Here is a 10,666-nt window from a genome sequence, read left to right as displayed (position 1 = left end):
GCCCCTCTCTTCCTCACCCCGCGTCTCTCTGTCTTGTTTTCACGTTTCCTATCCCCTCCTGTAGTCGACAAGGTCTTCCTCATTCCATTCCACCTCCTCCTCTGGCCTCCTGCTCCCCAGCCATGCAGCCCTCTTCCTCTGCTCTCCACCCTCCTCCCCTCCTGCCGATGCTCATGTCTTGCAAAGACTATCAGGAGATGCCTAGGATCCAACGACGTGTCGTTGGAGGAGCACCATGAGGAGGAGGAGGAGGGGTAACTTGCTACTTGTCCTCCTGCTCCTCCTCACACCTGCCGCAGTATGCTTCCTGGTTTCATCAGTCACCCTGATAGGGATGGAAGCATGCGATCGTCTATGGACTTCGATCATTCCGGAAGGTAACGAGCTCTTTTCCATCCTCGGATTATCGCTGACCGAGATGCTTTCTGCTCCTCCTCCCCCCCTCCTCCTAAACTTCCATCTCCTCTCCCACCTGCTCCTCGCTGTGTGCTGCTGCTGCTGCTGCTGCTGCTGCTGCTGCTGCTGCTGCTGCTGCTGCTGCTGCTGCTGCTGCCATTCTCTATTCTCCAACTGGTCCTCCTTTCTCCTAATCCTCCCATTCTACCATCCCCTTCCCTCCTCCTTCCTCCCACCTCTCTCCTTCCTTCCGCCTGCCTCTACATTGCTATCAGGGAGGCGTCTGCCCGATACTCCGACGACACGGCCTTCATCACCAACCGCCGTTGATCTCATCACACGGTACGGATGGTCGAGAGGCGACGACTCTTCACTCTCCGCAAGATGTTCAATCACCACCTTGTTTCCTCAACATGTACATATCTGCTACATCCTTCGACTTCTCCTCCTTGTGCGCTGCAGCGCAAAGTCCCATCAGAGTGGCTCAACAGTAAAACTACATGGCCGATCGCTCCCGATCGCCCCCGACTCCCTCCCTCCTTCTCGCTCCTCTTGCTCCAAGACATCCATCACAAAACTCGTGAAGATGTGCTGATGGTATGGAGATGAACCAACATCGTCCACATCACATCACATCCAGTACCTGCAGCCGCATCCTGTCAGCCCCTCAGCAGCACTCGATACCCCGGTCTTACCGGCATGCGAAGAACCACAGCGAGAACACCGCGAGGGGGAACCTCAACATGTTCTCGATGGGATGCAGCAGCTCAGGGAGGAACGCGAAGTAGACAAGCACGACGCTTATCCCCCTCCTGCCATCCTCGTGAGGGATCCCGTCAAGTCAGGAACAAGAGCTACCAGCGCCCAGCTTGAGGGTCCCTTGACTCCTTCAACACCATGCAGCCCTCCCTGGCCGCAGCGAAGAAGCCAACCACACTCTTTAGGGCGGTCACAAGCACCTTATGGGCATGTCAGGGGCTTTCAAATCCAAAAAGGCCATCACGTCTCTCGGCAAGAGGAGCAGGCGCATCGCATAGCTTCTCCTCCTTACAGGCGAAGTCAATGGCTCGTTCTTGCGTCCATCAGCCACAGTCGAGCCTATCCTCACATCACTTTCTAGCACATGGGCACATGAGCGTTTCATGTTACTCGGTGTGAAAAAGCTTTCTTCTTCCTTCTTCCCTCTCCCTCCCATCCTCCCTCTCTACATTGCCCAGGCCTCACCTTTCCTCCCAGGATTCTCCCGCGGAGCATGATCAGCTTCTTGCATCCGCCTCCTGACCTCACTCTGCGCATCTCCTTCGTTTCCGCCATCATGACCAGCTCCCGCCCCTGCCATCGCCATCCCCATGATCAACAGCGCCAGCAGCCATACGGCCCGCCTCCCCCCCGACATGTGCGACATGCCCCGACACCGCAGCCTGAGGCGGGCCCGATAATGGTGCTCAGTGACGTATGAGTTCTGGGTTGTCCGGGCCCGCCGGCCGGCCCGAGTCCCCCGGAAATCTTGCCTGCCTCTAAAACGTTTACTCAAAGTTAAGTTAAGAATGAGTACGTGGACGCGCTTCTAAAACCAGCGTTTTAAAAGTCCTTTGTATGTTTCGGAAGGGTGCATACCCTACCCTAATTAACCGAGAAGGGCAGCTGGAGCTTTTCCCCCTTTCCTAGTGCTTCTCCTATGAAAGGGATTTGATGCCTTCCATAATTATTGTCCTAGTTGAGTAAAGCGGAATGATTGAGGCTGGTGGCTATCACACCTATGACCGTGAGACGTAGGAGAGGTAGAGGGGTTGCTGTACGCGCAATTGTTTTCTGTGTGTGGCATAAAGTTTCATCATTTCATTCATTTTTGCATAATTTTATGGTTAATATTGAAATATGGATTTACAGTTTCTGAAATTTGAGATCCGGATCTCAACTTCACAACCTTCAAACGATAGGTAGGGCGGGGGCAATGCGATGAGCGCATCTTCAATGGCGGTTGCGATGGGGAAGGGCCGCGATGCCGAGTGATCAGGAGGGAGGAAGCAAAACAGAGCAGGGGACACATTAGAACAAACGAGCCCCAGCATGTACACAGGACTAGATGCAGAAGAGGAGGCGCTGATCGGAGGCCTCAAGCCTCGAAGTAAGGTTTGTACCTGCGGTCCACGAAGCGCACTCTGTGGAGGGAGTGATGTAGACCGTGATGCAGAGTCTGCCCCCTTGACTTTTTGGAAACCACGAGATCCCAACTTGTCTTTGTACCAATTCCTTTAAGATTTGAGAGATAAGGCTGATTTTTGCTTCCACTGTTTGCCTGTTTGCCTGCCAACAACCTTTCTTGTTGAAGCACCGGTGATGACTCGAGGAGTGCCGAAAGACATGCAGGAGCGGAATCATACAACAATCTAGCGATCGTGTGCACAATTTACGCTTACATTTTGTATATACGGGGCTCGTTTCTAACACTTCGATGCAGGCTGCCCGTGACGCTCGAGAAGGAGTTAGAAAGAGAAGTCTAATGTCTAACAAGACCATGCCAGCTTCTAAGTGAAGCTGTAATAACCTACTTAATAAGTGTTTCAATATCACCTCTTGGATTCTGCCGAAGATGAGCTCGACGTGTACAGAACAAACTCCCAACGTGAACAGTCAAGCCATTTGCGAGAACGAATCAACGGATGACCTCAACGATCGATCGAAAGATATGACCTCGGATGCTCCGGGAGACATCACAGAGAAGGCATTGATGCCAGCCGATCAGTTGGAGAACGAGAGCGAGGATGGAGTTGTAGAGGCAGTGCATGACCATCGGGATGACGCGGGGGATACGATGGAGAGCAGTTCAGATCGATTTCGCCGGGTGTCTGCTGAGCAAGTGGCGATGAACATTAGTCCCAAGTCATCGAAGCTGCGCACAGTAGAAGTTGCTCCTACCACTGCTCAAGGTGACGGTTTTTTGCTCATCGAATGGTACCGGACTGATCGGCGCAATCATTCTGCAGCATCGGTTGAGGACAATGATCACGAATCAGACAATGACATCGTCACATTCATACCATCCGAAGAGCATCCTGACCCAGGAGGGCAAGAAGCTGCAGGGCGCGATCCTGAGGTGGCAGGGGTGTTGGATGAAGCGTCACCACATCCAGAGCGGTACCGTGAGGAGCATGTTTCTTATCAAGACATCTGAAATTTTTCGTGCAGAGCGGATACATATTTCTCGGAAGAGACGGACTTGCTGTTAGCCATGATGCTGCAGGTGACGGTGATGTTACGAATCCGTGTCCGGGTGATGATGGTGGCAGGAGGAAGAGCTGGCGCTTCACCGAAGGTTTGGCAGCGTTTGGCAGCGGACGGCTTAACTCTAATGTCCTTTGATTCCGATGCGCAGAGTGCGATCTTTCAACAAACCCATCTTCGCGGGGGTCCATTCACACGAGGTTTGAGATCTGATTCTTGCATGCACAGGTTTTGACTGCCTTGCAGGAACTCCCCGTGTATACCATACAAGAGGACCAGGCTTGTCGCTATCGATTTCAGACTTTTTCCACTGACATTTTTGTGGCACAGATTGTAAATTTTGAGGAAAATCCAGAGGTAAGCTTTGATTCCTTCGAACCTTGCGCTTTTGACTCGTCATCAGTGCTTGATCTGCTTGTGCGAGTACGAGGTCGGTCAAGAAGTGAAAATTCTCCCATGTCTTCATCAATTCCACTCCAAGTGAGCCTTGAGATTAAACCCCCTTCTTTGATATGCTGACCTTGCTCGCTTCAGTTGTGCGAGCAAATGGCTTTCAGAGAGTCATTTCTGCCCTGTGTGCAAGATCAGGTCGTCTCGATTGTAATCTTAGCCTAGAGGCGCTGATGGTGGTGGGCATCAGCATACGCACCGGCAAGACCCAAGAGCATCGCGCTGTTGTGTCTAGACAAAGCAGAAACGTGCAAGTGATGATGAACCACCATGAAAGGTCTGCCCTCCCCTTCCGACTTTGTATGTTGTTCATTTTCCTGTCCAGGGCCAGTCGAACGAGCGAAAGATACACAGCTGAGGCTTCAAGGGAGCGCTACAGCACAAGGATGGTGAACCCCAGGAGGTTTGTGCTCTCCCCATCTCGGTCGCTTGCCCCTCACACCCATAACCCTCAGCTCAACGGGGAGGAACACTCTCAGCCTGGGCAATCGCTCTCTGCACAGCACTCCAGTCAGGAGATACTTGAGGAGGTGAGTGCTTGTGTTCTTGTGTGGACCGATGTTCTCATACTGAGCATTACCACTAGTCCTATCGAGGGGGCAGCGAGCGCCAACACCTCCTCCAACTCCAGCCCCGCCCAGACATCTCGCGGGTTCATGAAAGAGCGATTCTTGCAGCTAAAGAAGTTCTTCGGGAGGTGATGGAAAGTGTCGATATGTTCGAATGTGAATGTGAGATGAATCCATCGGCATGCCTTTATTCACAAAGACACCCACACCATCAGACTGCTATGCTCCTTAACACGCCATGGTGCGCACACGTTACGATATGTCGGACCGACACGTTACGATGTCGGTCTCACGTTGACATGAGAAGCGTATTGTACAATCAACGAGTTGCAAGAGCTTTTCAGGTCCTGCTATGAGATACTGGAATATCCAAGATATGGCCCTCAAGTTCCATGCAGTTGGAACCATCAACATGTTGCAATTCCCTGGTCTCGTCGTACACGTAATGGTAGCGAGGATAGGGAATACGATAGTGCAATATCAAGTCAACCCTGTCATTTGAGTTCTGAATGACTTCTCGGATCTGTGAGTATGATGTGAGGTTGCGATTTGCTTCAACCGTAGACCTGCGACAGGAGCACACACGAACGAATCAGCGCCCACCAACCAGCGGGGGGAAATGGAGCATTCGCGGTTTCAAGCGCGCCTCAAAACCTATAGCACACAACACAAACAGGCATCCCACAGGGGAACAAGTCTGTTCACACATTCAAACACACATCAACGTTTCAAACATGACAAAGCATCTCCAACAAACCCCTGACCGCGAGCACCCTCTCGTTTGCGCCCCTACCCAGCGCTAGGAACGCAACTCACCTCACTTCCGACCGGATGTAGACGATCTCTTTCTCGAGTTTCTCGTCGTCTCGCTCCTCTCGCTTCCTCACGATCTGCTTCCAGTCCCTCGCCATCCTCAGCGCACGTCGTACCACATGTCGCGCGTCACGCCGCAACACCTCCATTTTCACCCACAACTTGATTCCAACTACATGAATACCCCCACCCCTACATGTCGTACACCCACCCTCTCCTTCAAACCGACCCCACCCCACAACAAGACCCTCTTATACCCACCATCTTTTCAGCATTTACAACCACCTACCTACCCATCCATTTCATCATATACCCCACCCTTGATCTATTCATTCTACCTCCCTCGGTCCCAAAGCTCGAGAACTACCCCCACCCTCATTTCTACCTACCACATATCTACAATAGACCCGGTGAAAAAATAACCCCCACCCCCTCTAGAGTCAGATGTACTACCCGTTGTTCACCATATAACAATCACTGGGGGTGCCCCAGTGGCCTCCACCCCCCACCCTTCGTCCCGCATCAATATTCGACCTTTTTTGAACCCTAGCTCTAATTATCAATAATTTTATAGTAAAGCCTATAAGTATTTGTCCATATCCATGAACCCTGTGGATTGTAGAATTTAGACTACCCCTGAACATCACTACCCCTACCTCATGGGAGAATCCATTCCCATTTCACCCCATCGTTGATAGAAAGTGGTGTTTGATTCCATCTACAATCGCGGCAAGGGCATACCTTTGTTAATCAAAGTAACATATTTCAAATCAAGATGTCTTGATTTTGAAATAATTCAAGCAATGTTCAAGCAATCTGATAAACATGTAAGCCCTCGACGGAAGGACAAATTTTTCGGGCGCACCCAGGATGGTGCAGACAAGGGGAAGCGAGGCCGATGGCAGAAGGGAGGAGAGGAGGAGGAGACAGGAAGGGAACAGGGTCAAAAGCGAACACCAACCTCTCTCCAACATAAGGCGAAGGGCAGCTCTACTCCTACCTCGTGCGAACAATACCTCTGTCGTAACTCCTGCACGTTCCTGTCATATCCTGTGTGACATGTTCTGACGACGCGAGGGCTGTCTGCTGGTACATACATCCTCTGGAAGCAGAGGAAGCTTCGTTTTATCATAGGATGGAGAAAGGGGTAGACATGATGAAGACCATGGGGGTAGTTGGACGGTTGTTTGTCATGCTGTTGTTTCTTCAGCCGGAAATCAACACCTTCCATGTTCCATTAAATTCCATGGTGCATTACAAGAGCACGAGGGTCAAAGTGTTCAAGGATACGCATCATCGTCAGCAGCATAGACGAGCATCGATTCTCTTCTCTCATGGCCTGCTGCCATGTATGCCTTCGGAAAGGCGAATCTGCAGCAGGACCCTCTACAGCATGGTGGATGAGGGTTGTCCTCGATCGGAGGCCTCTTTTCGCAGGGATCCAGCCCAGTCACACGGTTATATCCCGCCAAAGAATCAGGACAAGTCCTCCTCCCCCTCGTCCTCGTCCTCGTCCTCGTCCTCGTCCTCGTCCTCGTCCTTCTCCTCCTCCCCCCCCCCCGCTTCCCAAGGGCCTCAAGATGGTGAGGTGACTGAGTTCGTTGAGTGCGGCAAGGTGGTGGAGGTTGAAGTGGAGGGTGACTGGAAGCCTGCCGTTGTCGTCGGCATGTTAGACTTCCATCGAGTGACCGTCCAGTACCTGGGAGGGAACGAGCACTGCAGAGAGACTATAGACGTCAGGACGAGGAGGACGAGGGAGGCGGCGGTTGACTCCAAGGAGGATGGAGGGAGCACAGGGATCCAGACTCTGTCGGACCAGCTCGGATGGTGCCAGTCTGTGGCAAGGAGCGCAGCAAGGAGGGGGCGGTACAACATCATCGTGCCCCTGGTGGCGAGCGAGGCGGCAGTGGGTTGGAGGAGGAGGAGGGAGAGCAACGAGAGCTGGTTCGGGTCCTGGTCAAGCCCTGCGCGGACTGTAGTGAGGGGGCAGCTTCCGCGGGATTTGGCCAAGTACAGATCGCTGCTTGCTCTCCTGGTAGACCTGGAATGTTGTCTGGAGGGAGCAGGAGGAGCGCTGAGCGGGAAGCACAGCGTCATTGCTATGAACCATGTGAAGCGGCTCAGCGGGCAGTTGGAGGAGGACGAAGAGCTGGGAAGGAGGATGAAGGCAGTGATGGGGACACTGGCAACGATGGCAGACGACGGGATGCGCTACCTGTCATCTAAAGAAGTGGCCCTCCTGCTGAATTCGGTGACCAGCGTGCTGGATGGCAGGGCGGAGTGCCCTGGGATGAAGGAAGGGAAGGAAGGGAGGAAGCAGGATGCAGTGGAGGATGGGAGGCAGAGAGAGGGGGAGGAAGAGGAGGAGGGGATGGGGACGTGTGTGTACATGGGACTGTTTGAGAAGGCGTCGGGGCGCCTCAAGCAGCTGGAGAGGATCGGGAAGAAGCACAGGGAGGAGGGAGTGAGGAGGGAGGAAAATCCAGGATACATCTCGATGCAGGCAGCAGCGATGATTCTGCACGCCTTTGCTCATGCCGAGATCATTGACGAGGAGCTGTTTCAGATTCTTGCGCAGGTGAGAGGAGGGAAAGAGGAGGAGGTGGTGGTGGTTGAGGATGTGGTGGAGGATGTGGAGGAGGAGGAAGTGGAGTAGGAGGAAGTGGAGGAGGAGGAGGAGGAGGAGTGAGAGTGAGAGTGAGAGTGAGAGTGAGAGTGAGATAAGAACTGTTTTGAAACTTAGGGAGGAAGATGGGAAGTGAAAGGAGGAAAGATAGATAGGGCGGTGGAAAAGATACCAAGGAGGTAGAAATAGGAAGAAGGGGATGAACAAGCTCGGTGAACAGGACAAGGGAAGGGGATGCCTCATCAGCTGTTCCGCTCCTCCCCGACCGGATCCTGACGTTTCCCGCTCCTCTCAGAACATCCGGAGGAGCATGCAGGAGGGAGAGTTCACCTCCCACTCCGCATGCCTGATCTTCTCCGCCTACGAACGGCTCAAGATCGAGGACCCAGAGCTCTTGAAGCCGCTGATTTCGGTCGTTGACTTCCTCTCCCTCCCTGATGCGCCTGACAAGCTGCAGCTGATCATGGAGGGAAGGGTCCGGATCCCCGACCATCGCACTCTGGCGGCCGTCCTGTCGTCTTCATGCCGCAGCGGCCTCCTCCAAGTCGAGCTGCTGGAGTTCACAGCTCGCTACCTGCAGCATGCCAAGGGCAAGACGCTCGTGCTGTTCGACGCGGTCAAGATGCTGCAAGCCGTCCTGTCGCACCAACTCGTGGGCGCGTCGTCAGCTGGCGGAAAGGAGAGGGAGCAGCGTGCTGCGCAGACATGCTTGTCTTGGTTTGTTGACGAGATCATGCACGGCGATATGAAGCTTGACAACCCTTCGTCATGCTCCATCCTCTGCTTGCTCCTCTCCCGCGCTTACGATGCGAGATGGATCAGCAGATCGCAGCGGGACAGGTTGGCATGTTGGCTATGATGATGTGATGAGGAGAGAGGAATCTTAGATGCTGTTGAGCGACCTACTGTTGTGCAAACATGTTTGCATGTTTGCAAGACCCGTCTTCCATGTTGTGCAGATGTTTCATGCTGTTCGGCGATTCCCTTTCTGATGATGATGCTCCTCCCAGGAGCATCGACCTCCTCTGCTCCGCCACTGAGAAGATCGGAAGGCGCTGCTCGCACGCCGTGAGCTCGCAGGACATTGTTCACTTCATGACGGCTCTCACGAGATCGGAGACATGGGGGCATGTGAGTTGCTGATGGAGATCATGATGATTGAGATGATGACGACGATTATGTGTTGTTGATGATTTTGATTGTGATGGTCATGGAAATGATGATGATAATGATGTGGTGGTTGTGGTGGTAATGATGATGATGCTGATGATGATGACGGCTCTCTGTTCACCTTGACTATCATCTTCAACCCTCTCACTCGGTCTCTCAGCCCATCTGGACCTTCATGCTCGACTCTCTGCCAGAGAAGATAGCGAGAGAGTCCTCCGTCAGGGTCCTCTCCTCCCTCTTCCACCTCGTAGCCTGCAGGTACGAGAACCTGGGTAGGGAGAAATCGCAAACAGAGACAAAGATTCTCCGAGTCTTGCAAGCTCTGTCCTCCACAGCTCAGCGGGCGGCGGCGGCGGAGTTCTCCGACGCCAGCATTGCGGTGCTGGTCCTTGGATCCTCGTGCTGCTGCTGACTCGACCGTCTGCAGAACTTCATCATGTCCATGGCAAGATGTCAGTTCAGAGACGAGAGTCTCCTTGCTCATTTCTCAAGGTCCCCTCGCTCCTCTTGATCCTCCTCCCTTCCCTTCCCCTTCTGCCCTTCTCTCCTCCTGTCCTTGTTTCTCCCTCTCCTCCTTTCCTCCTCTCCTCCACTGCCTCCTCCTCCTTGCTTTAACTGCTCCATCTGCTTCCCTCTTCCTCCCTCACCCTTTCCCTCCACCTTTTTCTGACGGCTGCGCTCAGGCTCGTCAAGTCTCATCTGCCAAGTTCTCCGTCCCACCAGCAACTGTCAGTCTTCCCCTCCCCTCCCTCCTCCTTCCTTCTCCTCTCACATCCTCCCTCCTCCTCTCACATCCTCCCTTCTTCTCTCACATCCTCCCAGCGTGTTCTCGACCGAGCAAGTCAGCGGCATGTTGAGATCCTTTGCATACCTCAACTACCAGGACGACGATGTCATTGTAACCTCAGACTCCTCCTTCTCCTCCTCCAGCTGACCATCCTTCAGAACCTCCTCGTCCACTACATCTCCTCCTCATCCGACCACACCAACCAGACCATAACCCCCCAGGTGTTCCTCCCCCTCCCCCTTCCCATCCTCCTCCTCCTGCTACTCCTCTTCACTCTCCTCTTCCTCACTCTCCTCCTCCTCACTCTCCTCCACCTGCTGCTGTCTGTTCCCCCCGCCCCTTACTCCTCACCTCCCCTCGCTTCTCTCCCTCCTTCTATCATCCCCACCCAACCTCTCCTTCACTGATACCCTTTCTCATTCTGCGACTTCCTGATTGTCGCCTCGCTACTTTATCCTCCTGGTCAAACTCTGCTGACTGCCCTCCAGCTCGTTTCCAACACGGCATGGGCAGCAGCTATCAGCGGGAACGTCTCTCCCGTCACTGTGAGAACCTGCTCCTGCTCCTGCGCCTGCTCCAAACCCCCCTGCTTCTCCTGCTCCTGTTCCTGCTCGTTTTGCATCCTCTCGA

The 10,666-nt window shown here is 53.5% G+C and overlaps 4 protein-coding genes across 4 annotated transcripts in view; 2 read left to right on the top strand and 2 right to left on the bottom strand.

Moving 5' to 3' along the window:
• Nucleotides 1–1,026: 1,026 nt before the first annotated feature.
• Nucleotides 1,027–1,801, bottom strand: GUITHDRAFT_110374 (hypothetical protein; the record flags this gene model as incomplete). The annotated part of the gene is made up of 5 exons (XM_005830491.1): nucleotides 1,027–1,039; nucleotides 1,092–1,208; nucleotides 1,255–1,305; nucleotides 1,356–1,512; nucleotides 1,621–1,801. 5 exons carry the CDS (start codon nucleotides 1,799–1,801, stop codon nucleotides 1,027–1,029), a joined length of 519 nt encoding a protein of 172 aa, XP_005830548.1.
• A 1,231-nt stretch (nucleotides 1,802–3,032) lies between these two features.
• On the top strand, nucleotides 3,033–4,821 carry GUITHDRAFT_153208 (hypothetical protein). Its single transcript, XM_005830490.1, has 13 exons — nucleotides 3,033–3,326; nucleotides 3,384–3,534; nucleotides 3,586–3,640; nucleotides 3,687–3,712; nucleotides 3,773–3,821; nucleotides 3,868–3,900; nucleotides 3,952–3,978; nucleotides 4,025–4,101; nucleotides 4,156–4,209; nucleotides 4,262–4,348; nucleotides 4,397–4,474; nucleotides 4,527–4,601; nucleotides 4,658–4,821. Exons 1-13 carry the CDS (start codon nucleotides 3,086–3,088, stop codon nucleotides 4,770–4,772), a joined length of 1,068 nt encoding a protein of 355 aa, XP_005830547.1. The 5' UTR covers nucleotides 3,033–3,085; the 3' UTR covers nucleotides 4,773–4,821.
• Nucleotides 4,810–5,617, bottom strand: GUITHDRAFT_163792 (hypothetical protein). Its single transcript, XM_005830489.1, has 2 exons — nucleotides 5,457–5,617; nucleotides 4,810–5,206 (listed from the first exon to the last, which is right to left on the bottom strand). Exons 1-2 carry the CDS (start codon nucleotides 5,600–5,602, stop codon nucleotides 4,981–4,983), a joined length of 372 nt encoding a protein of 123 aa, XP_005830546.1. The 5' UTR covers nucleotides 5,603–5,617; the 3' UTR covers nucleotides 4,810–4,980.
• Nucleotides 5,618–6,606: 989 nt separating this feature from the next.
• Nucleotides 6,607–10,666, top strand: part of GUITHDRAFT_140332 (hypothetical protein) — a gene marked incomplete at both ends in the record, with an annotated part of 5,408 nt that continues 1,348 nt past the window's right edge. Inside the window, 8 exons of the mRNA XM_005830488.1 lie at nucleotides 6,607–8,100; nucleotides 8,300–8,919; nucleotides 9,090–9,210; nucleotides 9,410–9,634; nucleotides 9,677–9,741; nucleotides 10,072–10,147; nucleotides 10,195–10,257; nucleotides 10,525–10,581. Of these exons, the coding sequence (XP_005830545.1) occupies nucleotides 6,607–8,100; nucleotides 8,300–8,919; nucleotides 9,090–9,210; nucleotides 9,410–9,634; nucleotides 9,677–9,741; nucleotides 10,072–10,147; nucleotides 10,195–10,257; nucleotides 10,525–10,581 (2,721 nt within the window). The remainder of the gene's footprint in view (nucleotides 8,101–8,299; nucleotides 8,920–9,089; nucleotides 9,211–9,409; nucleotides 9,635–9,676; nucleotides 9,742–10,071; nucleotides 10,148–10,194; nucleotides 10,258–10,524; nucleotides 10,582–10,666) is intronic.

Source organism: Guillardia theta (genome assembly GCF_000315625.1).
Source record: "Guillardia theta CCMP2712 unplaced genomic scaffold GUITHscaffold_45, whole genome shotgun sequence".
Lineage (NCBI taxonomy): Eukaryota > Cryptophyceae > Pyrenomonadales > Geminigeraceae > Guillardia > Guillardia theta.
Note: the sequence above shows the minus strand (reverse complement) of the source record. Positions and strands in the feature narration are given on the sequence as shown.